At 50.0% G+C, this 25667-nt stretch overlaps 1 protein-coding gene across 1 annotated transcript in view; it reads left to right on the top strand.

Annotated features, from left to right (window-relative positions):
* Nucleotides 1-1899: 1899 nt before the first annotated feature.
* The window catches only part of CFAP77 (cilia and flagella associated protein 77), a 132588-nt gene continuing 108820 nt past the window's right edge, over nt 1900-25667 (top strand). The window contains exon 1 of the mRNA XM_039229654.1: nt 1900-2120. Coding sequence (XP_039085585.1) covers nt 1929-2120 — 192 coding nt within the window. The 5' untranslated portion in view covers nt 1900-1928. The remainder of the gene's footprint in view (nt 2121-25667) is intronic.

Genomic DNA, 25667 nt, shown 5'->3' with positions numbered 1-25667 from the left:
CGCGCCGGGGGAACTGGAAGGTGGCCGGGGCGGCTGGGGCGGACTGAACGCAGGGCAGAGTGGCGGCGGCGGAGGTCAGAGGTGGGCCGGGGCTGCTGGGTTAAGCTTAGACGAAGCTATGAGCAGCCTTGCAGATGTATTCCAATCCTCCCCTTTCAACTGCGTCCTGATGAAACTTGACCTATGATTCAAAGTAAAGCTTTTGACTCGAGTCCAGTATATACAGCACGCAAACGTCTAGACTTATTGAACAGTAAACATAACCATATTGGCAACTAGTTCTTCACTGAATCCTATAACAACATTGTGTGGACATTGTAGGATTATCTTTATTAGGTGTTATCAGCCTCACCCTCTGGATGAAAAAAGTGGTAACTTGTCCAAAGGGGCTTCTGTGGCCCAAGCAGGATTCAAGCCTGTGTTCTCTGCACGACTGTGCTATCCTGCCCCTCCGTGCACCTGCCAGGTGACTTCCTGGCTGTTGAGCGGCCAAGCAGTTTTGATTAAAAGTGCACAGCCTGTATTTCTGTGAAAGTTTGGAAGCGAAGCAGCCTGGAGAAATCATGAGTACACATCACATCACACACCACACACACACACACACACACACACACACACACACACACACACACCACCACCCAATGGCTGCCCCAGGCAGTTGGAAGTCTGCCTGGTCTGCCCTGAAAACGCAGGGTTGGTGTTACCCACGGTTGGTGTGTGTAAGGCCTTGAAGTGCAAGTCTGCTGATTCCCAACTTGGTATAGACATCAAGGGCTACAGGTGCTACTATTGTATCATATTAAGATCCATGGACATGATAATGACATTGTAGTGATGTATGAAAATGTTCTCATTCTTTGGCAGCAGATACATGTTGAAGTGTTTAGGGTCAAATACGATACAACAGTTATTTTCCAAATGATTCAGCAATGTGTGTCTGTGTGTGGTGAATCTAGATGAAATCTATGTGAGTTTTCACTGTACTCTCTTTTCAACTTTTCAGTTGAAACTGAGAAGCTCTTTTTTCAAAATTTAAAAAAAGTCCAAGAGGAAGGAAGGAGATTTTGTTTTTTTTAATGCAGATTCCCAGATCCCATTTCCAGGCACTCTGATTCAGTGAATCTGTATTTCTCAGCTTCCCTCCATTCTGATGCACAAAGCTGGACACGACTGATCTCATTGAACTCTAGACTTTCCTCTCCCACCCATTTCACAGGAGAAAAAACAGGACCCAAGGGGGTGATTCATTCAATATCATCCAACTGGATTAGCAGTAACATCACGCCTGGAATGCAGATCTCTATTTCATCGCGAAAAATTTAGCGCTCTATGCCTGTGTGTGTGTGTGTGTGTGTGTGTGTGTGTGTGTGTGCGTGCGTGTGTGTAAAAGGGAGGAGAATGGGAACCAGCTATGAATGGACTGGGGAGGGTGGAGGGAGGTATCTTCACCTTGGAAGTCAAGTTCACCGCCCTTTGAACACAACGTAGTGGCGATTCTTGAGTTAGTCTCCTTTTTATTTAAGAAAACTCTAAGCGGGTCCACTTTGGTGGCCACCAATAGTTTCCTGAAAGAAAACCAAGCCGGGCAGTTCGGGGGCGTTGGCGTCCGGTCGCCATGGAGAGAGGCCGTTCCATTCTGCTCCAAGGGGTGGTCTCGATCTTCTCTCCTTGCGCAATCCGCAGTGCAGTGCCCAAAAGTCTCTCTGAGGGTCCAGATGGGCGTATGGAGGCCTGTAGCGCCCCTTGCGAGGGGCGGCCGGCGCGAGCTTGGTGCGTCCCTCTCCAGAGAGGACCGGGCGTCCGGGAGCCACCCCGGGGCGGGGTGGTGCGGCCGGGGCTAGCGTCCGGCCCCTCGGAAGTCCGCGCCCGCCCGCCCTCAGGGAAGCGCGCAGGACCCAGCAGGCGGGTCGGCGCCCCGCGACCTCAGGATGCCAGAGGCCCAGAGCGCCCGCCAGGACCCCGCGCGACGGAAGAAGAAGCCGCCGGTGCGCCGCACGGTCAGCCAGATCTGCCCGCCCCCGCGGCGGCCCCTGACCGTGGCCGACATCCGGCCGGGCATGGAGAACGCGAGGCTGGGGGTCGTGCGGGACTCCATGTTTCAGAACCCGCTCATCGTCAAGGTGAGCCGCCGCCGCCGCCCCCCGTCCGCGCTCGCCCTCCCGGGCGCGCACGCTGCCCGCGTCCCCGCCGCCCAGCCCTGGCCCCGCGGCTGGAGCCCCAGCGCAGGGATGGGAGCCGTCGCTCTGCTCCGACGCCTGGACCCCTGTGCGGTCCCGGGCAGGTCGCGTCGGCTCTCTGCGCCTCAGTTTCCTCATCCTCAAAGTGGGATGATAATAGCGCTCATTTAAGGGAGCGATTGGGAAGGTTCAGTAGGGGAGCGGGACCCCCGGCACAGCCCCTGACCCCCAGCGAGCCCACAATGTTGGCTCCTGCTGTTCACCCGGGGGCCTGCCGGTGAGCCCCCAGGGCGACCCACAGGGAACACGCCCCCAGACTGTGTCCTTACTCGCCACCTGCCAGGCTGCACGCCTGCGCTGCTCCTGTGCGGCGAGCGTGCTGTGTACGTCCTGCAAGGATCACTCGACAAGTTACTCTTCACCCAGTCATACTCGCACCCAGAATTACAACCGGAGGGGAAAAGAGCGCGAAAATCTGCCCTGGGGGACTCGGTGTCTAACTAGGTCGCCTCCCCTTTTATCGCACGCTCCCTCCCTTCGGAGTTGGGGACGGTGCTCACCCAGCGCTGGGGGGCTTCCCCACGCCTTCTCAGGGCCACAGAAGTCAAGTTGAGGTTCGGCACGGCCGGGAGCTGGTCAGGGAGCAAGTTTATCTCGCGCCACTGGGGGGCAGTGTGCTTTCAAAAATGCACCTAGTTGCCGGGTGCCGGAAGCGTCGGGCGCAGGTGTAACCATGGATTCAGTAACAATGTATCTGAACGCCAGGAGCTCATTAGAGCGCGGAGGTTTCTGCTGTTGTTTTCTGCTTTTTGGTGCAGGGAACCTGGGCAGTCCTAACGCCGGCAGTGCTACAATTAGCTGAGTTCATTGCCTCCTATGAAAACACTGACCCCTCTCTTGTGTTCCCCAGACTATGCCCCTGGGCCACCCCCCACCCTCGGGGTGGGGGGGTAGAAAGCTTGTTTATCACACTGGCACCTTTCCATTTAATGTGCTCCCTTTCTTAGCACCCCCAAAGTGGAACAAGGTCCTTAACTTACTTCTAGGTGAGACAAGCCACTCTCAGTGGACACACGGGGCTCACCATTCTGGGATCAAGGGGGGAATCGAGTCCTCCGGCTCTGATCAGCTGCTTTGGTGTTAGATCACTGCTTTCACCCAGGCAGGTAGTGGTGGGCCAACCCCATTCTACTTACATATAAAATAAACGGCATTTTGGAGTTATTAGTGTTCTCCACGTTGAAGTAGTAGTGTGTGATGCCCACCCCGAGCTATATACAGCTGACCTTTGAATGATGCAAATTTGATCTCATGCTGGCCCAGTTATATGCAGACTTTAAAAAATAAATACAGTGCAGATCTGTAAATGGGTTTTTTCTTTTTCTCCTTTCTCTAGCTTACTTTATTGTAAGAATACAGTGTATCATATATATAACATGGAGAAGAATATGTGTTGATCGACGGAGGGCTATAAAGCTCCTGTCCAACAGTAGGCTGTTAGTCATTAGGTTTTGGGGGAGGCAGACATTGTAGTGGTCCCATGTGGCTGGCCCAGTTGGTAGAGCATGCCACTCTTGATCTCGGGGTCATGCTTTCAAGCCCCACGTTGGGTGTGGAGCTTACTTTAAGAAAAGCTATAGTTGAGCTTCAACTGTTCAGGAGTCAGCACCCCTAACCCTCTGCCTTGTCCAAAGGCCAACTGTAAATGCACATACGCACATATATGTACATACATACCTATAGGTATATGCGTATGTATATAATCACATGTATTACATGTACATTTATGTGTATATGTATGCACATATACACACATGCATGTATGCATATCATACGTATGTATACCATAAATATAATATTCAAAGATGGGTAAAAATCTGCCCTCCTTCTTTTCCTTCTACTCACCCTGTATATCAAGAAGGACAATATTTTGGCCTCTGGATGGCACTAGCTGAACAGCTTCCAGAATGAATCCAATCGCTGATTCCTTCCTGAACCTGAACCTCAGGGTTGGAAAATGTGCAGGAGATGACTGACCCAGGGCCGGGTGTTCTGTCTTCACGGCAGGAGAGGAAGGGCAGGACTGGCCTGGCCCGGCCCGTGCAACTGAGCCTCAGCAGCAGGGAGTCACTTCCAGGCACCCTCCCGTGATCGTGCCCGGCTCTTCTGGGGTCGGGGACAGCTAGCCTTTCCTTCTTACTTTCCTCCCTCCTGTTCTCCATGGGCTACAAGCTACTTTCTGTATCAGTTAAGATTAGGTCAACATTTCAATATTTACCACTGCTCCAAGATTTTCGACCAAAACCTGAGTAAAAGTCGCAGAGACTTTGAGGGCAATGAGGAACCTTGACCGTTACCTTTTCCGGGGCCCTTCTTACAAATGGGCACACTGGGGCCATGTGTATGAGCTCTTTGCCCAAGGGTCTGGCACAGCCTGGCTTAGAAGCTATGTCCCCTGGCTCCCAGCCCAGCGTTATTTTACCACTCCAAACAGCTTCTTATATTTAAACAAAATTTACTTATTTATTTTAAAGATTTATTTATTTTTGAGAGAGACAGAGAGTAGGAGTATGGGAGGGGCAGAGAGAGAGGGAGACACAGAATCTGAAACAGGCTCCAGGCTCTGAGCTGTCAGCACAGAGCCCGACGCGGGGCTCGAACTCTGGAACCACATGATCATGACCTGAGCCGAAGTCAGACACTTGACCAACTGAGCCACCCAGGCGCCTCTAAATGGAATCTAAATGATGAAAACACTTTGGGATTTTGGCTTTAAAGCTAAGGAAGCTGAAAATATTCAAGGTGGTGGAGGCGAAAAGCTATTTTTTTTAAATATATTGCCATGTTGGGGCTCAACTTGTGGATTTCTTCTCTGTGGCATGCTGGAGTCACAGACTCACGTGTCCAGGCCCCCGCGTGAGAGGGCGCCTTCTTATGTGTGACAGAGGTGGGAACGCCCTCTCCCAAGAGTGTTTTTAGGAGGATGAGTGCAATGGAAGTATATTTGGGTCTCGTCTAAGTCAGAACCTGAAGGTTGCATCTCTATTGAAAAATATACCACCATACAAATAGTCGTTCATTCCACCATATTGGGGGGGGATTGTTGCCCAAATTGTTTCCTCCAGTGAATGGGTTCAGGATTTGTTTAATTTAAAATGCAGACACACTGCCTAACAAACCCAACACTGCTTTTTCACACCCGTGGAATTTACCAGGACGTATGCGCATCAGTTATTCAAGAACATGTCTGCAAGATGCCACAGTAACCAAGTGAAAAGTGAAAAAACGCAGACATCCAAGCAGGTATTTTACCCACAAATGCTCAACAACTACTTGCCTCATTTAAAATCAAGCCCACTGGTTATTAGTGGGACTGATTGAATAAGCTGGGTGTTTTCCATGGCCACAAAAAGAGGTAAATATTTTCCATTAGAGAGGGCTTCTGCTCTATTGTATAAAGTGACGCTCAGCTAGCCAGTTTTCCTTCAAATGTGACTCTCCAGCAAGAATAAAATTAAATAGAGAAAGAACCAAGCTTCTTTCTGCTTGATTCCCATTTCCCCCAGAATTCTGTGACTCAACATAGAATCCTGCTACAATAGCCTTCAAGGCTCCTTCACAGAATCTGTCAGGGTGCACCCTGGCTGCCATTGGAACTCAGCTGATATCCTGTCAATACAATTATAGGGAGAGACTGCTGGGTTTGCTCCACTGACAGCCTTGAATCTTCTGTCGCCCTGGAGAGGCAGGCAATGTACAGGGGTGGAATTTATTGAGTCGAGCACCCTTAGAAAGTGCAAATGATCATGGCATCCGATTTTTTCATAATTTATTACTGACTTTGTTTTTCTGGGGGGTTTATGTCACAAATAAGAAGTGCATGCATTTGTAAAATAGAGTCATAAAATCACATCATTTGGGGCTGGAGGGAGGCTTACAGAAATCTAGTCCAATTTTTTTTTTTTTTTTTTGGTTTGAGGATGTTAAGGCCCAGAGAGAGAAAGAGACTCATCCAAGGTGCCCTCTGACCTGGTCACAGAAGTGGGGTGAGATTCATATCTCTGGACTTCCAGCCCCGTGCCCTTTTGGCCACATTATAGAATTAATTGACAGCAACCCAGATTGGTTACATCTCTACACCAGGCAGTCAACAAATGTTTACCAACGAACCTGATTCTAATGTCATTTTCCTCAACATTCCTTCCCATGTGAGCTCGGCCAATTTCTCGGGATTTATTGCCAGCCAGGAAGTGTTTATTGAATGTTTACTACATGACCAGCACCATCCTAAGCTGCCTTGAGGGGGCATAGAAAGAAGTTCAGAACTCTGCCCTTGCCTTGCCCACTAGCCCCAAGAAGAGTTAACTATTTAGCTACGGAGATGGAGGTGTATGTATATATTGCTTACCACAGCACCTGCCTGAAAGCAAGCTCTCAGGACATTGCTGGGCGCGCGCGCACACACACACAGGCACTCACTTGCCTCATAGGATAAACAAAGTCATGGCATCGCTCCTTGTAAGTTTCAAGTGAAGTGTAAGTTTCAAGTGAAGCTCAGATTCTGATCAGGGGCAGACTAGGAGAAATTCAGCCCTCTGGGGCCAAATGATTTCACCTTCTTCAGATCCTAAGTGTTCAAAGGTTTCCACCCCAGGTAGAGTTCTGGTTTAGGAAGCCAGGCAGTGCTGCCGGCATCATCATCATTACCATCATGAGGAAGCATTCATTTAGAGCCAGTGTGTTCAAATTGGATGCTCTACAAAATTAGGCAACCTCACCATGCCCACTAATGGCTTAACATCTCTAATAAATATTGATGCTGGCGAGCATAAATGCATAGAGACAAGTGTAGAGAAGGCAGGCAGACAAACACACCTGTGTACAACTATCCCAGGGTGGGTCAGTATTTTTATAACTTTTGAGTAAAACCTGAATGTTGCATTCGGCTTTATCGGTTGAAGAGAATATACCTCTGATCGCTCAAATCCTTTTACATTCAATTAGGATGTAAGAGGAAAATTAAACATTGTGTGTGTGGGAGGGAGTATGAAAAACGAGCTGCCCATCCTAATGGCCCCTCTCAGCTGGCCAGTAGGTAGTGTTCATTTCTCTAGGGTAAGCTATTGGTTTCTCTCTCTCTTGGTCCTTTATACTTCTTTCTTCTTTTTAAAGCTTCCTCCTTCCCAGGGCCTACTCACACTGGTGAACAGGAGCTGAAGTAGTGAACCAGTCTCTCTGCTCAAACCCGTGGCCTTTTCAGAAAGCCAAGTCCCTCCTTCTTAGGCTTTTCCACTGCCTGGGCCAGCTGCCCGGATGGAGGAACCCACCTTCCTCTGTCCCCCTGGGAAAGGAGAGCTTTGGTTCTGACACATTAATGCAGATAGATCCTCGGAATTGGGATTCCTCCAGTTTGGACTCAGCTACCTTCTGGTTACGTGGACCTCAGAACACCATGGCGCAGTGGGAAGGCCATTCCCCCAGGAAGAATTCTGAGTCCAGGGTGAACAAGTCAGCAGTTGCTTCTGGTACCTTCCAGAATCTTCCAGGCTGAAGTGTTCATTGTGTAATTAAGGCTGCTGCTCTTTTGTCTGAAAGACAACGTGTTCTTGATTTACAGCTGGTGGACACAATTTCAAATCCCTGTTTTCTGTTACAATGGTTTTCAAGCTGTTCAGTGGCCTCCCAAAGGGTGGAAGTCCCCATAAAAGGTCTGGGTCACACTCTTCTTAAGAAAATGTACCTTTGGGGCAGCTGGGTGGCTCAGTCGGTTGGGTGTCTGACTTCGGCTCAGGTCACAATCTCACGGTTTGTGGGTTCAAGCCCCACGTCGGGCTCTGTGCTGACAGCTCAGAGCCTGGAGCCTGCTTCGGATTCTGTGTCTCCCTCTCTCTCTGCCCCTCCCACTTGTGCACTCTCTCTCTCTCTCAAAAATCATAAATGAATAAACTTACAAAAAAGAAATACATCTTTAACTGCTTAAAAAGTAATTAAAAATTGAAGAAACTCAGGGAAATGTGTTCTATATGAAATGCTGACACTGGAGGCCACTTACTAGCTACTGAATTGACGAGTTTGGGGGGTATCAGTTCTGTGCTTGCTCTGGAACCATGGTTGATGTGTCACAGACAGGTAGGATCATAACCAAGCACAGATCCTTCTGGACTCGCCAGCTGGGCAAATCCGTTTGTGTAGGACGGTATACACAGCACTCTACCGCGGCCCCTGGGAGCCGGGCTCCGCTCAACCTCAGACCCATCAGCTGGGCCACTGCTCCCGCTTCAGAGCTGGTCGGGCAAAACCCAGCAAATGCACAACAGAGTCATAATCACCCTGCAGTTTGGTTGATTTTAGCGTATGTTGTAAATGGTGTGTGTTTCTTGTCCGACTTTGTATTTGTAAAAAGCAAAAAACAAAAAAAAAAATGAGAGCATTTGTTGTCATTGGGAACAATTCAACTCTTGATGAAATTGCTCCTTGACTCTCCTTTCAAGCTCCTGAATCCGTGAGGACTGTTGCAACAATTCCAGGCTACAGCTATTGTTTTCATACAACCACACGCACGCACAGATGACGCACAGATGTAGTAATAGGCAGGTAGCCGTAAAACTGTAGCCACCGCCTGGACAGGAAGCCTGAAGAGCGGAGCAGACTGAAGGCTTTGGATCCAGAGAGATCCGAGGAGGGAGTTGTGTCTCAGCCACTTTCTCACTGTAGTACCTGTGAGCATCCTTGCCTTTGAGCTTCAGTCTCCTGTCTGTAAAATGGGTAATAGTAGTTGGCACTTGGCCCTGGCGGAGTCGTGAGAATTCAGTGAGATCACATAGGTGTGCCGGGGCCCAGAGCATGCGCCCTTTCATTACTTTTCCATTATTCTGATTCCAAATATTGATGCTCCTCCAAATAACCTTCCTGTTCTCATCAGTCGCCCTTAAGAACGTGTTGTAAATCTGAAGTCGTAAAATAAATTCGTAATGAGAGACAAATACACCCACGGGCTGTTCTGTTCTTGCTTAGCGCTCTTGTGGAAAACCAGTGGAACCCGCAGAGGGTAGAGAATTCTCACAACCTGCTGTGGTGAGAATTTGGTACTGTGCATAACTGTCAAATTACTGTGTTGTATGCCTGAAACCAATATAATATTGTATGTCAGGGGCGCCTGGGTGGCTCAGTCGGTTAAGCGTCCAACTTCGGCTCAGGTCATGATCTCACGGTTCATGGGTTTGAGCCCCACGTCGGGCTCTGTGCTGACAGCTCAGAGCCCGGAGCCTGCTTCGGATTCTGTGTCTCCCTTTCTCTCTGACCCTCCCCTGCTCACGCTGTGTGTCTCTCTGTCTCAAAAATAAATAATCATTTAAAAAAATTAATACTGTATGTCAACTATACTTCAATAAAAGAAAAATGCCCTCCCCCACCTCATCTCAAGTTTCTTGCAGCTGCGTGCCCTGGGGCTGATGGGTGGGAAACAGTTCGGTTTCTAGGGAAGGTCCTTGGGCGAGTGACTTAGTTTCTGAGCCTCAGTTTCCTCATCTGTAGAATATGGATGCTCCTACCTACTTGACAAGTAGGCTGATTTAAATGAGACACTGTCTTACGGAAGGCATGATGACATTCTAGAATCAGACCAGTGCTTCGCAACTGAAGGAGGTGCTTTGGCTCCCCAAGGAGCAGCTCGTCATGTCTGGGCACATTCTTGGTTATCACAGCTGGGCTGGGGGCCCATGGTCAGGGGCTCGTGACACGTGACCAGAATGCAAAGAAACGAGAGTGTTCCGTTGTAATTGCTCCTCTCTCCATTCTTTGCCTTTGTTTCCCCTCCCACCACATTTTATGGCAATTTCAGGTCCTCCTCGCTTTGAATCGATGTCCTTTCTCTTAGTGACAGTTTCCAAAAGTTTGCTGGCTTTTGTCTGGGGCTTGTCTGTCTCCAGCCTCACCCACGTTGTAGTTTAAAACAATAAAAAGCATTTCCAGAGACTCCATACAGTGTAGCTCAGTAGTTCATGAGATAAATTAATTAGCGTGGGGGCCCGCCTAGGAGTCATCGTGGATTGCCAGGCAAGCTTTGTTTCCCTGCTACATCACCTTCCAAGGGTTTAGTTCGGTTTTTCTTTTTTTAAATTTTTTTATTGTTTGTTTATTTTTGAGAGAGAGTGTAAGTTGGGGAGGGGCAGAGAGCGAGGGAGACAGAATCTGGAACAGGTTATGAACGGTCAGCATAGAGCCTGATGCGGGGCTTGAACTCACGAGCTACGATATCATAATCTGAGCTGAAGTCTGATGCTTCACAAACTGAGCCACCCAGGTGCCCCCGGTTTGGTTTTTCTCAGCATGAACTCATGGTGGGATTTTAAAAAAAATATTTATTTATTTATTTTGAGACAAAGAGTGAGCATGAGCAGGGGAGGGACAGAGAAAGAGAGGGAGAGAGAATACCAAGCAGGCTCCGCGTTCTCAGCACAGAGCCCAACTTGGGGCTCGATCCACAAACCATGTGAGATCATGACCTGAGCTGAAATCAATAGTCGGACGCTTAACCGACTGAGCCACCTGGGCACCCCAGAAGTCATGTAGGATTTTAAACGGAATTGATCTCGTACGCCAGAAATTAAGCTCGCGGTGGCCGGAGCCCCAGCATAGCACTTGTGCTCTCATCGTGGTCCTGAGTTCAGCATTCTAGGGAAGCATATAAATGTGCTTTATAAAGAAATCAGCTGTATTTTCCCACCCAATAGTTCACAGGCACTTCAGTGGTCAGTCAAGAAATGGACTCAACGCTGGTCAATGAGCAGAAAGGTCAACACGCGTAGCATACAGGGTGGGGTGGAGCGAGGCCGGCCAAAAGCATTGTGGAAAACACGTCATGAGCCCCAAAGAAAGATTTTTGATCTTTTGTATGAACCAAACAATACGTATTTGGGAGACCAGTGAGCCCACAAGCATACAAGAGAAATTTCTTCATGTGGATCCAAATCTTTTGTGTTTGTCCAGGGGGATGAAAGTAGAGATCGAGAAAGGCTTTCGTTCCAGGGTCCAGTGTTAGGGAGAGGCTACGGCTTGGCTAGATGGCCGATCGTTATGTCTAAGCTGCATCCCGGTACCAGAGGAACAGGCCTAGTGAGCTGGGGTGTCACAGCATTCCCCCACCGCCACCACCAGCAGTGGGGCCCCAACGAGATGTTGAGAGAGGCGATCTTTTTTTTTTTGATTATTTATTTATTAAAAAAAAATTTTAATGCTTATTTTCGAGAGGTAGAGACGGAGTGTGGGCAGAGGAGGGTCAGAGAGAGAGGGAGATACAGAATCCCAAGACAGGCTCCAGGCTCTGAGCTGTCAGCACAGAGCCGGACATGGGGCTTGAACCCACGAACCATGAGATCATGACCTGAGCTGAAGTCAGACATTTAACCAACTGAGTCACTTAGGTAACCCCCCCCTTTTTTTTTTTTTAAGATTTTATTGTTAAGTAATCTCTACACCCAATGTGGGGCTCGAACTCACAACCTGAAGCTCAAGAGTTGCGAACCTGACCGACTGAGCCCACTAGGCGCCCTGAGAAAGGGAATCTTTAGGCTATAGTGTTTCAGTGGAGGGGATTAGAAAATTGGCTGGCAGCTTCCTCGGGCAATGTTACTGGGCAGCAGTTTGTCTGTGTTGCCACATTAAAGTGCCGCCTTAACGTCCCCAGATGTACCACTCCCTTCATATCGCCCGTCTGCCCCCCAGCAGGCCTTTCAAAACAGAGCCGTTGGCTTGCTTATTTGTTTGTTTGCTCGTTTGTTTATTTTCTAGTATGCATCTGAGACTGTTAACAGGCCCATCAGTCACTGAGCAAAAAGTTAGTAAGTCCCTGCAAGTGTGCAAGGCACTGGTGGAAACACAAGCGGTTTAAGGATTCGTTTCCAAGAAGTTGGTCCGGCTCAGGGGAGAGCTACACGCTACACGCTACAGCCGATAGGAAGAGTCACTAAAGGCAAAGGAGAGGTGGGGGGGCCAGACGGGCCGTATTTCAATGGAAGGCAGGAGCCGTGTGGGAGCGCCAGGGCAGCCGTCAGAGCTCACGCACCTGGCCAGGGGCCGCGACACAGGTCGGATGCCAGCGGGCGATGGGAGGGGACGGGAGAGTCTGAAATGGACAAAGTGTCTTCGTTAAGAACGAACAGCTGTTCGATCCTGTGAACACTGTCAGGGCGGAAGCAGGACATGCATCATTCACACGCTGCTCGAATTCAGAGACACTTTTGAGGACCTGCGGCGCCCCAGGCCCAGAGCCGGGCACCCGGGACACGGGGGCGAACTGACTTGGATATGGGCTTTGCCCTCAGAGAGCTTCTAATCTAGTGAGCGGAAACAGCCATAAAAAACCAACAGCGGAGAGGGACGGGAGCAAGTGACAGCCATCTGGACGCGACCCTTGTTCAGGGCTGAGGGCAGCACCTGGCTGGGGGGAGTGTCTTGAAGGCCACATGGCTTGAGCCAAATCCTAACACAAGGATTGGGAGCTGGAGTGGGGGCGGGGGCTCAGAGGTGGATCCAAGGTTTGTATGGCCTACAGCCTAAGCGGTTTTGGGATCCCTCTTTAAGAGGCAGATAAGGGGTGCCTGGGGGGCTCAGTCAGTTAAGCATCTGTCTTTGGCTCCGGTCATGATCTCATGGCTCAAGAGTTGGAGCCCCACTTCGAGCTCTGTGCTGACAGTAGGGAGCCTGCTTGGGGTTCTCTGTCTCCCTCTCTCTCTGCCCCTCCCCCACTCATGTGCGCGCGCGCACACACACTCTCTCTCTCAAAATAAAAATAAAAATAAACAGATAGGGGCGCCTGGGTGGCTCAGTCGGTTAAGTGTCCAACTTTGGCTCAGGTCATGATCTCGTAGTTCGTGAGTTCGAGCCCCACGTCGGGCTCTGTGCTGTCAGCAGTGACGCCTTCTTGGGATTGCCTCTCTCTCTCAAAAACAAATACATAAACATTAAAAAAAAAACAGATAAATAACGTTGGAAATTAAGTCCAAGGCCTTGGAAGGGGCCACGTGCAAGGAAGCTTCCTTAGCTTCAGGGTAAATCAGCTCTGGGGGAGAGCTAGCATTCTAGGAAGAAGGATGGCATGTTGGAGGGGCCCATGGTGGGGGGGCGGGAATGCACCGATGACCAGATCCAAGCGTCGACAGGTCCTTGCCAGGTTACATGTCATTTGTTCGCGCATTCCTTCATTATCTCAGCATTGCACACTTCCCCCGGACCAGGCACACTGGGCCCCAGGACCATAGCCACCAAGCCACGGTCTCCTGCGTGCTCTTGGTGACTCTGAAGCCTTGGGGAACCTGGTCCTCAGGTCCCACACACCCGAGTGGCTTTCCTGACAACTACCCTCCGCCTACCTTCCATTTGCTCATTCGACCATCTGCAAAATGTTTATGGAGGGGCCGTTAGGTGCCAGTCCGGCCTTGGGGGCACGTCGGTGGACAGGACAGGTGGATGGCAGCTGGCCAGGCCCCTGCCGAAGACAGACAGTGAGGCAGCCGCCCCTTACCTCCTACTGCACGGGAGGCCAGGGTGCTAACAGGTGTCAGCCAGGGGGCCCGGGAAGTTCCACTGACGACGGGACAGTTGAGCCCGACCTTCTGAGGGGTGGAGTCGGTCAGCTAAGAGGAACTGGGGGCCGCTGGTGCGTGTGTGTGTCCCGTGTTTCAGTGCTCAGCCGGTACACCGGCTGTTCTGGGCGACAGTTTTGCGCCCCCGTGGCAAGGAGGCACTTGCAACTTCGGAGGCTGCGGTGAGGCATCGGGGAGGCGAGTACTGAAGGGAGGCTGGGCAGGGAGGGAGGCCGGATCGGGCAGGACCTCCGTTGGCCGTGAGAACCGCAGTGGCCAAAGTGAGTGGAAATAAACGCGACAGAGAACAGCTCTCTGCGCTGAGAGGCGGGCCCAAAACTCAAGAGCAGGGCCAGCGCTGATGGGGACACAGGCCAGACACGGGGTGGGGGTGACCCCGCCGGGGACGCTGTGGTTTTCCTGGGGGAGGCCGTGGGCGCCCTCCGCCGTGGAAGCCGCTGGAACGGAGGCATCGTCACGGCCCTTCCCAGGCCTCACGTGCGGCCGCGTGGCGGCGGCGGCAGCGAGGGTTAGCGACTGCGATTTGTTTGCCTTTTGCAAGTTAAACAAGCCCCCCCAGTCTGTCACATGCCGAGTTTCCAGCAAGGCCTTTGAGGAAACCTGCTGGAGTGATACCGAGGGTCCCCCAGGGGCAAGAGCCGGGCTTCACGGCTGCCTCCAGAACCTTCATAAACTGTCACTGAAGACTTTGCTCTCTCTGTAGGCGCCCAGTGGGCATAAATTCGGAGGTTTGAGCAAGTCTTTCAAAAACTTCCCTTCTAAAAGGAACGTGCCTGCCTGGCGTTTCTGAAGGCTGTGTCTTTTCTTAGGCGGCTGCTTGCTTCCTTCTGCGGATCGTCCCTGAATCGCCTGGCAGGGTGCTCGCGGGCCCGACTTCTCCCGGGAGCGTGAGGAGGCTGAGGCCCGGCGTCTGGGGTCTCAGGAAGCTTCCAGGTGCAGCCCCTTTGGGCCAGCTGCCACCTCCGCTGTGCCAGCTGACAGCAGCCGCCCTCCGCAGAGCCCACCCAGTGCCAGGCACCGTGTGGCCCTTCTCAGCCACCAGCTCCTTGAAATCTTTCCAGCAGTCCTAGGAGATGGGATTGCCGCCGTCCCATTTTACAGATGGGGAAACTGAGGCTTCAAGAGGTAACACGAGTTGCCCAAAGTTGTCCAGTCGATTCGAGGGGGAGCTGGGCTTTGAGCCAGGGCTGTGTCTCCACAGCCTGTGATCCTAACCATTGCACAAATCAGAAGAACTTGGCGGCCCTCAGTGCTGCAGTCTGTTGAGTACCTGCCGAGTGCCAGTCTCTGACATGCTTGGCTCTGCAAGCATTGAACTTTTGAGCTCAGACTCAGGAACACGCCCGAGGTCACACAGACAGAGCAGGGCCTTGCCCCGCTACCCCCGTGGGAGTCCACGGCTTGTCACTGTCCTCCCCTGTGGTGCCACGCTGCCTGTTACCCTGGACGCGCCTTTGTCCCGATGGACAGAAGAATCCCGTTCACGGTCATCATCAAGTCTGCATTGACCTGGAGGGTCCACACCATCCTCGGGCCTGCTTTCTGTCCGCCAGGAGCAGCGTCCCGCTGAGCACCTGCACCCACGCCGGCAAGTGCCTGCACCAGACTGAACCCAGTAAGGCGCACGAGACCCGAGACCCTTAAATGGGGTTGGTTCCCAAGAGGAGAGGGGGTCGCCGGCCTGGAGGGCCCTGCGGACCGGGCCTTGCTCAGCGGGGGGCCGGGAGGAAGGAAAGTCATTTTTAGCCATAGAAACAGCCAGATGAGGGGAGAGATGGGATACCTCGAGATTGGGTGTGTTTGGAGGGAAAGTCTGGGGTGAGCCTGATGCGAAGACCGCGGGGCGTGAGGGAGGGATGCGGCGCCTGATTGGGACATAAGGAGCCTGCACTTTGGGTGAAGTAGAGGTTTCAAGGAGAGACAGGACCTAAAGAGAAAAGGCATGTGGCCAGCTGATGTCCCACACAAGTCTGGAGTTCAGGTGGTTCTAATCGGGCGCGTCTGCCTGCTGGCCAGGGACACCACGGCCATCGGGATGGCCTCCCCTCTTTCAAAGGGAAGGTGCCCCTCCTCCGCTCCCACTCATCACCCCCCTCCCCCAGCCCCCTCCCCGCCTCCCTAATCAGGGAGAGCAAATTGTTATCAGATTAGCAGCAGCAATGAAAAGCACAGTCCGGCTCACCCTCCCAGTTAGTTAGCATTTAGATAGACTGGGACAGGGGCCCACACAATAGGCTTCAAAGCCCTTCAGGGCGGCGGGAGGGATTAATTTCTTTAACCAACAGGCCTGATCTGGCCTAACTCATTACCTTGCCTTGTCAGTGTGGATGTTCGATGCGATTGAAGATTACACCATTTAGGTCTCTCTCTTGTTTCCCACCGAAGCCGGGGCCATTGAATTGCACATTCTCGCAGAGCGGGCGTCAATACTCAGCGGCCTAAGGTTCTAATTCTGCTTCATTTAAACTTCATCAACTCTTCCAATCAAGTGGAAGGATCCGAAATAGGCTCTGTGAGCAGAAAGGCCCGCTTCCCTTTGTCAGATAATTTATTCTGTTTTCTCCTTCCCTCCCAGCCTCGCTCCCTTTCTCTCTCCAGCCTCGCTCCCCCCTCTCTCCCCCCGCCCCCCAATGCTGAAAATGAGATTACAGTATTTAAATGACTATGATAATCAATCCAGGGACCCGGAGCTGAGATTGAGGTTAATTATTCTTAGCAGAACAAAGAAGCCTGATGCCTTTGGGGACTCAGAGGTACAATCTGGGTTTCTTGCTTGTGTTTTTTTTTTTCCCCCTGAAATTGCAGTTTTAGGAGTCTTTTCTTGTTCCTAACTAGGCGCCGAGCGTGATTCTTAGCGGCAGCCGCCCGAGAGAGCAGAAATGTAATTTTGAGCTGATAAACAGCTAACGGCCTTCAATCAACAATTTTAATAGGGAAAAAAAAAGTCACTTATATGGTATGAGTACAGATCTAATGAAAGGGTGATCATTTACCTTATTTATTTTTAAACACGCTAGGAATAATTTCCCACTGTGTTAGAGCCGGTAATTACAGCCCCACGGTGCACCCGTAAACTTTCGAATGAAGAGCGTTGTCACTCAGGCGGTCTTCTCCCTGGCAGCTTTTGCCGCCATAAAAGTTGAAATTTTGTCATGTTTTGGCTAATTGGAAACAGGGTCATTATACCATTGAAAACCTACATGAAAGTGACTTGTTCGATCGTTACCTGAAGCATTCACAAGCTGGCCAGTCATCCCGCCTGCCCGGCTCCCCCTCCAACCCCAGCTTCTAAAACAGAGAGAATCAAAATATGTATATTTCTTTGTCTTCCCTCTGCTATCTTGTCAGGGCTGTTTTACACGCTGCCACCCAATGTTATCTTTTATTTGTGTCAGGAGAAAGGATTTGACAAGTTCAGTATACAATGTTCATTTGGCAAGGCAAATTTTTCATACCAATTTTGAGTAGGGAAATGAAACTATCTTTCAACGGAATGAGCAACATCATTTTTGGACAGACTTATTATGAGAGGGAGGATCGCGGAACTTTATTTCCTCACCCGATCCTCGAAGAGGCGAATCCATTTTTTAAAAAGTGGGATTTGGTTTCCACACACAGCCCTAGTTGCGGGGGGACACGAGAAACGCCCCATTAATGTCTTCAAAGAGGGGCGCCTAATAGTCTTCTCCCCTCGCTGCTCCCCACAAGTTATTAATAGGCTGGAATAAATTGTTCCTCTTCTATATTATAATGCCTGTTTCAGGCCCTTTAAACTGTGGGTGAGTCTCTGACAGTTACCTACATTTGCAAAGCAAAATATTTAATGAGTGCCATCGTCTGAAGGAACAGCAAAAACCACAGGCAACCCTATTTGTGAGCAGTGAGATCCGCCCTCCCCTCCCGACCCCCACCCCCGGATCCACTTTCCATCATTGTTTACCTAAAAAAGAAGACTCTCTCACCCTCTGCGCTACCAAATTCATTTGGGGCAGTGGTTTATGGTGACATTTTTCTTTCTTAGAGCAAATATTGACTCACCATGGGGAAATTAAAACTCCATTAGGCATTGCTACATTGTACAGCGGGGGCCGCGTTACAATAGTCAAGCTTCTATTAATTGGTTTCTTCCTCAGGAATAACTCAGGGAGGGCCGAGGGAAAGGGGAAAGGGAAGATGGATCTAAACCATAATTTCTTCAAATGACACCATCTAAATCAGCCAAGGTGATCATTATGTGGTTATTAATCTAAATATAAAGAAGACGCTGCCTAATAACGTAATGAATTTATCAATGCAAAAAGCCTGCGGTCGAGTTATGGTCGAGTTATTGCCAGGCTGGGGAGAGTACGTCTGAAGCCACACGTGGACCAGTCTGGGCCAGGTCTGGGCAGCCCTGCTGCTTCTGCATGGGCGTAAGATGTTTTCCTTTCCTGAGAGAAGATTCCCCTCCCAGCCTGTTCGCTGTGTCCTTCCCAATGTGAATGCTCCGCTCTTTCTGTAGCAGCCTCCACTGCTTTGTCGCCCTCCTTGGCCACCAGCAGCTCCTGTGCTGACCTGCCCGCTTCCACCTGCTGCCTTGTGACTTCCCTGGCCGTCCTCGGGTCTGCTGATTTTGCCCTGTGCTTTAGTTGGCTGGGGCTGCAACAACAAATGACCACAACGTGGGCGACTCAAATCCCAGAGTCATTGTCTCTCACCCTCTCACTGGAGACTGCCAGTGGGAGAGCCAGGCGGGCTGGGAGAGAAGGATCCACCCCGAGCCTGTCTCTCTGCCTTGTGGATGGCTGTCTCCATCTTCACACGGCATTCTCCCTGCATATGTGTCTATGTCCACATTTGCCCCTTTTTGTAAGGACACCAGTCATGTTGCATTCGGGGGCCCACTCTACTCCATTATAACCTCATCTTCATGAACTACCTTGGCGATGACGCTGTGGCCAAATCAGGTCACATTTTGAGGTTCTGGGGGGTTAGGACTTTGACATGTGACTGCTTTGGAACTGGGTCCTGGTCCTTGGTCTGTGAGTTGTGGTAAGGATAATGAGCCAATTGGTAGAGTGGCATCCTTCATGTTGAGCTCAAGGCCGCCATCTTGATGAGGCTGTGGATAGGGCATGTGGTGTGGATCGCTCATAGGATAAATTGTCACATATGGTCTTGCGCCGTCTATGGTACCGTTGCCTTGTATTTAAGCATAACTAATTTGGGGCACTAACCGCCTATAGAGTTCTCCTGGAGGGCAGACTCCACAATGCGCTTCTTTTTACCTTCCCCGGAGCTATCCATCCATCCAACCACTCACCCATCCGTCCATCCACTCACTCATCCATCTTTGTTTTAGTCAACAAATAGCTTAGTGTTTACTGAATTTCTAATATACATGCGTGGCACTGAGGTAGACATTAGAGAGAGATTGATGAACCAGATCTGACATGATCATTACTCTGTGGAACCTTACAGTCTAATCAGGCAGATACACGTTAATCAGAACATCGTGGATAAATGTGAAATTTCGAGTGTGGTGACAGCCAAGGAGGAGGAGCTTATGGTGCTCTAAAGGGAGGCTTCAGGTGGGTGGGCGTCCGGGAAGTCTACTTGGATAAAATGAAGACTGAGCGGAGATTTGAATTAACCAGGGGACGAATGTGTGTGCGTGGGATGGGTGTTGGGATGGGAGGAAGGATCAGGACAAGTACATTCCAGCCACTTAGAAGAGCATGTGCAAAGAGCCTGTGGTAGAGAGAGTATCCCAGTGTGGCTGGGATGTGGGGAGGAGAGAGAAGGGTGTGAGGCAGGGATCATGCAGGCCCTAAGTGGAAGCCAGTTGAGGAGTTGGCCTGCAGCCCAGGCGTAATGGAAGCCAGTGAAGGCCTGCCACCAGGGGTTAGGATTGACAGCGGGGGAACATGGTCAGATTGGTATTGGAAAGACCTTCTGCCTACAGATCAGAGAATAGCGTGGAACGCCCAGGGCGGACACGGAGAGACCCGTTAGGGGGGTTATGACATAATGCAGGAAGGAGAGAGGCTGAGCCAACCGGGTTGCTCCAAAAGCAGCCTGTCTGTCCCTGCCTGTTGCCCCAGAGCCACTCCTAGCTTCCAGGTGTGTGACCTGGACTTGGCATTCTCCCGAACACTCCCCAGTTCCATAGCAGTCATCTCCAATGCGTGGTTCTGGCTGTGGCTTCCTCTGGTTTTGCTTTTCCGTATGTCTGATCCTGTCCCATCTGGATCACTTGGAAATTTCTCAAAATCTCTGGGTCATTGATGGAGTTCTTTCTTGTTTTCCTACACCAGATTGGACTTTTTTCCTTTTGAAAAATACTTTCTTGGGGTGCCTTGATGGCTCAAGTCGGTTGAGTGTCCCAACTCTTGATTTTGGCTCAGGAGCCCCGCGCCAGGTGCACTGACAACCCCCTTGGGATGCTCTCTCCCCCTCTCTCTGCCCTTCCCCTGCTCACCATTCTCTCTCTCACAGAATAAAGAAACATTAAAAACATTATTTTCTTTGTCCTTTCATGGTACTTTGGGAGGGTGGTAAGGTAGACGTATGTGCTCAGTTCACCATCTTGAGCCCAATCTCCTCATTTCTCCTTTCTAAGATTTTGCAGGCCTTATATCTCATGATATGTATTGAGGAGCATTCCAAGTCATAGCCTAAGGATAGTTATGTTTATCTTTAAAAAAAGTTTTAGAAACTACCTTAGCATCTACCTATATGTGAACCATAACAAAGAATATTTCCATTTTTTCCCCAATGACCAGAGCTACCCTACAAACTAGAAAATCACTTCTTTGTTGTGATCTGAAGAAAAACGCTTCTGTCCCAATTCCTCCTACCAGACTGCTAAGGTGCCGGAAAATCTCAACAGAATCCCTCCTCTTCTTTGAGTCATCTGGAGAAGGAGGTAGGATAGGAAAGCCATTTCATTATCCGGTAGCAGAAAATTTCTTCCTCCTCTGGTGATGGCTGTGTAATCTCTTCTCAGACCAGCCCTCCCAGAGGTAACATCAAAAGCTCTGGATAAGATTTAAAAACAAAAAAGCAAAAACAAAAAAGAAAAAACCACCGACCTGAAGTCCCTGGAAAGGGAACAAACACAGGTGGGTGTCTAAGGCAGATGAAGATGTCATCACATGGAAGAAGAGAAAAGCAGGAAATGGTTCTCTCATTTGGAGAATGACTTTTAGTGAAATGCCAGGCTGCACTCAGTGCTGCACAAGCTGTCTAGAATTTGGATAGAAGCTTGTAGTGCTGTCTAACTTGTGGTTGAAGAGCCAGAGGACATGGTGTGAGGAAACCACAGTCACCGGGAAGTGAGGGAAGCATCCAGAAAAAGAGAGCACCAGAGGAGAGAAGTCCAAATTCAGTATGTAACTCTGCCTAAGTCTCTGGATGATCCCCAGACCACATAGAAGTGGGTCAGACTCTAAAAAGTTCAATGAAGGCTAAAATAGGTAAACTTGGATTTGAGCTGCTGCCCATCCCAGACAACAGAGTTTTCTGTTTGAGGTCAATCAAGTTAACCACTTGCAAACAAAACAAAATGGAAGAGAAATTTCCTGGGAAGAATACAACCTCATTCAGAGTCACAATGTCGAGAATATATTTCAAAATACTTGGCACAGAAAGGAATAGGAAAGCATGATTCATCTTCAATTGAAAAGACATTTAATTGAGACAGACCTCATAGATTACTGCTTTTTGGAATGGACAATCAAGAATTCACAGTGGTAATTATAACTGTGCTCAAGATGTAGAAGAAAATATGTGTACAATTAATGAAAAGAGAAGAACAAGAGCCGACAAGAACCAGGGCCTCTGGATGGCTCAGTCAGTTAAGCGTCCAACTCTTGATTTCGGCTCAGGTCATGATCTCACTGTTGTGAGATGGAGCCCCAGGTCGGGTTCTGCACTGACAGTGTGGAACCTGCTTGGGATTTTCTCCCTCCCTCTCTCTCTGCCCTTCCCCCACTTGCGCTCTGTCTCTCTCTCTCACAAATAAATAAACATTAAAAAAATGCTTTTAATCTTAAAAAAATAATCAGGGAGGACATAATACTGGGGAGTCTGAGTTTGCCTGAGGGAAGGAAGTTGATGTAAGGAAGAAAAGGTGTTTGCAGGGACAGACTGAGTGGGATCCCTGAGCAACAGGTGCACAGAGAGTCTGAGGGAGGTGACAGGGTGGACGGCTCCGAACCCACATTGAGAAGCGCTGTCAGCTCCCGCATCTTCCTGGGAGCCAGTCCCGCCTATGCCACGAGCTTCAGACTTGGACTGATCTGCCCTTGACCCTCCTTCTGCCGCTCTTTCTCTGCATATCCTCAGGGAACTGGCCTTACCTTCTCCATCCTCAGTCCCCTGTCTGTGAAAAAGGGGTGAGCATAGTACTTACCTCATAGGGTTGCCACAAAGATTAAATGAGATAAACGTATGTAAAGAGCTAAGTGCGAAGCTTAGGGGACGGTTAAGGACCTAATACGTGGCAAACGCACTGATAAGGGCCCTTACGGTCTGTGTGGGGAGCCCCCGTTTGCCGACACTTGGAAAGCTCTAGGGACTTTCATCACACATCACTCCCTGGGAGGTGTTCTCATGGCATGTGCTACTTTGCTTTGTGCGTCCATCTGTGAGGAAGGACATCCCGGGATGGCATCAACCATTAGCGTGAGTAGGCACCTGCCTGTGGGCAGACTGTTTCCCGGCCTCGGCTCCTGCTTCTCTGCGGACACTCCCTCGTGTTCTCACATGGCCCTTCCTCACTCATTGTTTAAAACTTGGTTCTGAGTACCGTCCCCTGGAAGCCTTTCCTGACCCCGTCCCTGCTCTGAGCTGTCCCTACCTCTTCACCTCTGCAATATCCTTACATCTTTCTGTCGTCACTCTCAGCATACGTATTAAAGTGTCTGTGCTTGTGGGTTTCTTGTGGGCAGGAACCATCTCTTTATCCCCAGTGCCTGTGGTGTCAAATGCGTGAATAAATAAATGGCTTAATGAGCACCTGGGAGACTGTTTCCTAGTAAATAGTAACCCTGGCGTGTCTATGGATGTCTATGAGTGTCTAAATTCAGTCTTGAGACTCTTTCATTTTAAGAGTTAAGGACAGGGTGTTCTCCATGAAGGAACAGATGGCTGTGGGCGCAGGTGGGTGAAGGTTCTGACCCTGCAATTCCACTTCCAGGAGAAGCAAAATGTCGATGCACAGAACTCGGTATCATTGAAACATGATTACAGACTTTTTTTTTTTTATTTCTAAGAGAGAGAGAGAGAGAGAGACAGCGTGAGCAAGGGAAGGTCAGAGAGAGAGGGAGACACAGACTCTGAAAATAGGCTCCAGGCTCTTAGCTGGCAGTCAGCACAGAGCCCGACGCGGGGCTCGAACCCACAAACCGCGAGATCATGACCTAAGCGAAAGTCGGACGCTCAACCGACTAAGCTACCCAGGCGCCCCCAGGCTTTTTTGTTTTTAAGTGACCTCTACACCCAACATGGGGCTCGAACTTACAGCACCGAGATCAAGAGTTGCACGCTCTACCGACTGAGCCAGCCAGGTGCCCCTCCTTGAAAACACAACTGGTACCAGTAACGTGTGTGTTTTCAAGACCCCAGGTGCCTAGGAGCAGTGGGAGTGCACCTAGGGACTGGCTGGGGGCTTGGGAGATCGCTTCTGGCCTGCCTTTCGATTTGAGCATTTAGCAAGGAAATCCCAACGGGGACTTCAGAGCTGTGGTCCCACTGAGCATGGCCGTTCGGTCAGATGCGCGCTCCGCCTGGGCAGCGCGGAGGACAAAAGGAAGAAAGAGGGAACACACGGCCAGTCCCAAACTAGAAAGGGCTTCTCGGTGACAGGGTAATTAGCTGTTTGATAGAGCCCAATATTACGCTTAAATTATACTTGAACGCTTAGAAGCAGAGCATTGTTCAAAGACACTTAACATGGACTCGGGTGGGTCCCCTTTCTTCTGTCGCCTTCTGGGGTGGTTTTGTGGGCTGTAATGACTTGTATTGTATTTATAAGCTGACAGGGTAATCCAGCGAACAGAATGGCGGCGGGGGGTGGGGGGGAAGGAATGCAAGTGGGACTCCTCCACCCGGCTAATTAAAACAACCGTTCCTCCCCCCGTGATGGCTAATGAGACAGAAAGAGAGCCGGGCTAATGAAAACGTCACCGCAAGATTGCCCACTTATTTTATTTATTTACTTAATGCTGTGACTTCCAATTGGGGGCTCCGAGAGACAGACATCTTCAAAATTTGCCACAAGACCCTTCCTTATTTGTCACCGCTCCGCACGCCATGAGCTGTCAGCAAGCATATCTTTGGGGACGGGAGATTTTTATCTCCAGTTGTCAATAAGAACAATATTCTAGGAAGAGGGGTTTGCCTGTGTTCACTTTGAACAAAATAAAAATGAAAGGAATCCGAATCCCTTTTTAGAGTCTCTGCCCTCAAATCCCAGAGGCCAGTTTGCTTATGAAAGCCTTGCCCCCTCCTCCCCCAACACCCCGCCCCCCCGCCCCCCCCGCCACCAGGGCAGGTGGCCCGTTGAGTTGAAGAAGTGTCCCTGATACCGAGTGGTGTTTGGTGGGACAAGTCCGTTGTGCTCAGACTTAACGTTGATCCCATCAGTGTTTGGCTCCGCCAAGATGGCATGAATTCAATTCATATGTTATTTAACGGAGCCCAGTATGACCTGACCCTTCAAAACTAGGAGGGCACCCCACGGGGATCCATGTTCATTTCAGCCCCTTAAACGCTTGACGATTTCAGCTAATGACTTCATCGGCACCCACTGTCCAACCAGATTAGGGGAAGAAAGAAAGAGAGAGAGAGGAAGGAAGGAAGGGAGAGATGGAGTGAAGGAGGGAGGGCGAGAGACAGAGAGAGAGAGAGGATGCAACTTGTTGTCGATCTGCTAAGTGGGATTTTATGCTAGTGAGTCTAAGTTATTCTTGCCAGAGGGTGTTTGCACAACGGGGTACTTGTGCTGTGGGGCTTAGTGTCACCGTCCCTGAGCAGCAGATGTTCATTTCCCGGGAGAACCCAGGGAATGAAGAGAGGAGAGTCTGGTTATGGACTTGGCAGGTATATTCCTTTGCCTCGGCCGCCATAACAAACCATCAAAAACTGGATGGCTTGAAACCATGGAAATACATTCCCCGGTAGTTCAGAGAGCATGAGTCTGAAATCAAGGTGTCACCCTGAGAATCTTTGAGAATCCTTCCTTGTGTCTTTCAGGCTCTGGGGCTCCAGGCGTTTCTTAGGCTGAGTTGCTCCCGTCGCTGCCTCTGTGGTCACATGGTCCTCTCCTGTGTGTCTGCCTTCTGCTATTCCTATTTTTTTTTAGTTTATTTTTATCTATTTTAAGAGAGAGAGAAAGTGAGCAGAGGATGGGGCAGAGAGAGAGGGAGACAGAATCTTAAGCAGGCTCCATGATGTCAGCGCTGAGCCCAATTCTCGTGAGATGGTGACCCGAGCTGAAATCAAGAGTCAGATGCTTAACCAAATGAGCCACCCAGGTACCCCTATTCCTTCTTATAGGGACACTTTTCATTGGATTTAGGGCCCACTGGTTAACCCAGGAAGATCTCATTTCAAGATCCTTACCTGAATTACATCCGCAAGGATCCATTTTCCAAATAAGGTCACACTTGAAGGTTCTGGGCATGTGTCTTTTTGGGTGCCACCATTTAACCTGCCATAGTGGGACTGGACCAAGTCAAGCTGAGTCATTCATTTGATCCCAGTCAATTAAACGAGCATTTTTCGCCCTCACTTCAAGAAGGAATTTGTTCCCACCCCTTTTGCATGGCATGAAGATGCATACCGAGTGACTTTTATAAGAAGAACAGTCAGAAAATACAACTCTTTAAAAGCCTTTGCTCAC

Source organism: Hyaena hyaena, unplaced genomic scaffold, assembly GCF_003009895.1.
Source record: "Hyaena hyaena isolate Hyena2069 unplaced genomic scaffold, ASM300989v1 scaffold_38, whole genome shotgun sequence".
NCBI classification, from domain to species: Eukaryota; Metazoa; Chordata; class Mammalia; order Carnivora; family Hyaenidae; genus Hyaena; species Hyaena hyaena.
The sequence above is the reverse complement of the archived record's forward strand: the minus strand, read 5'-3'. Positions and strand labels throughout refer to the sequence as shown.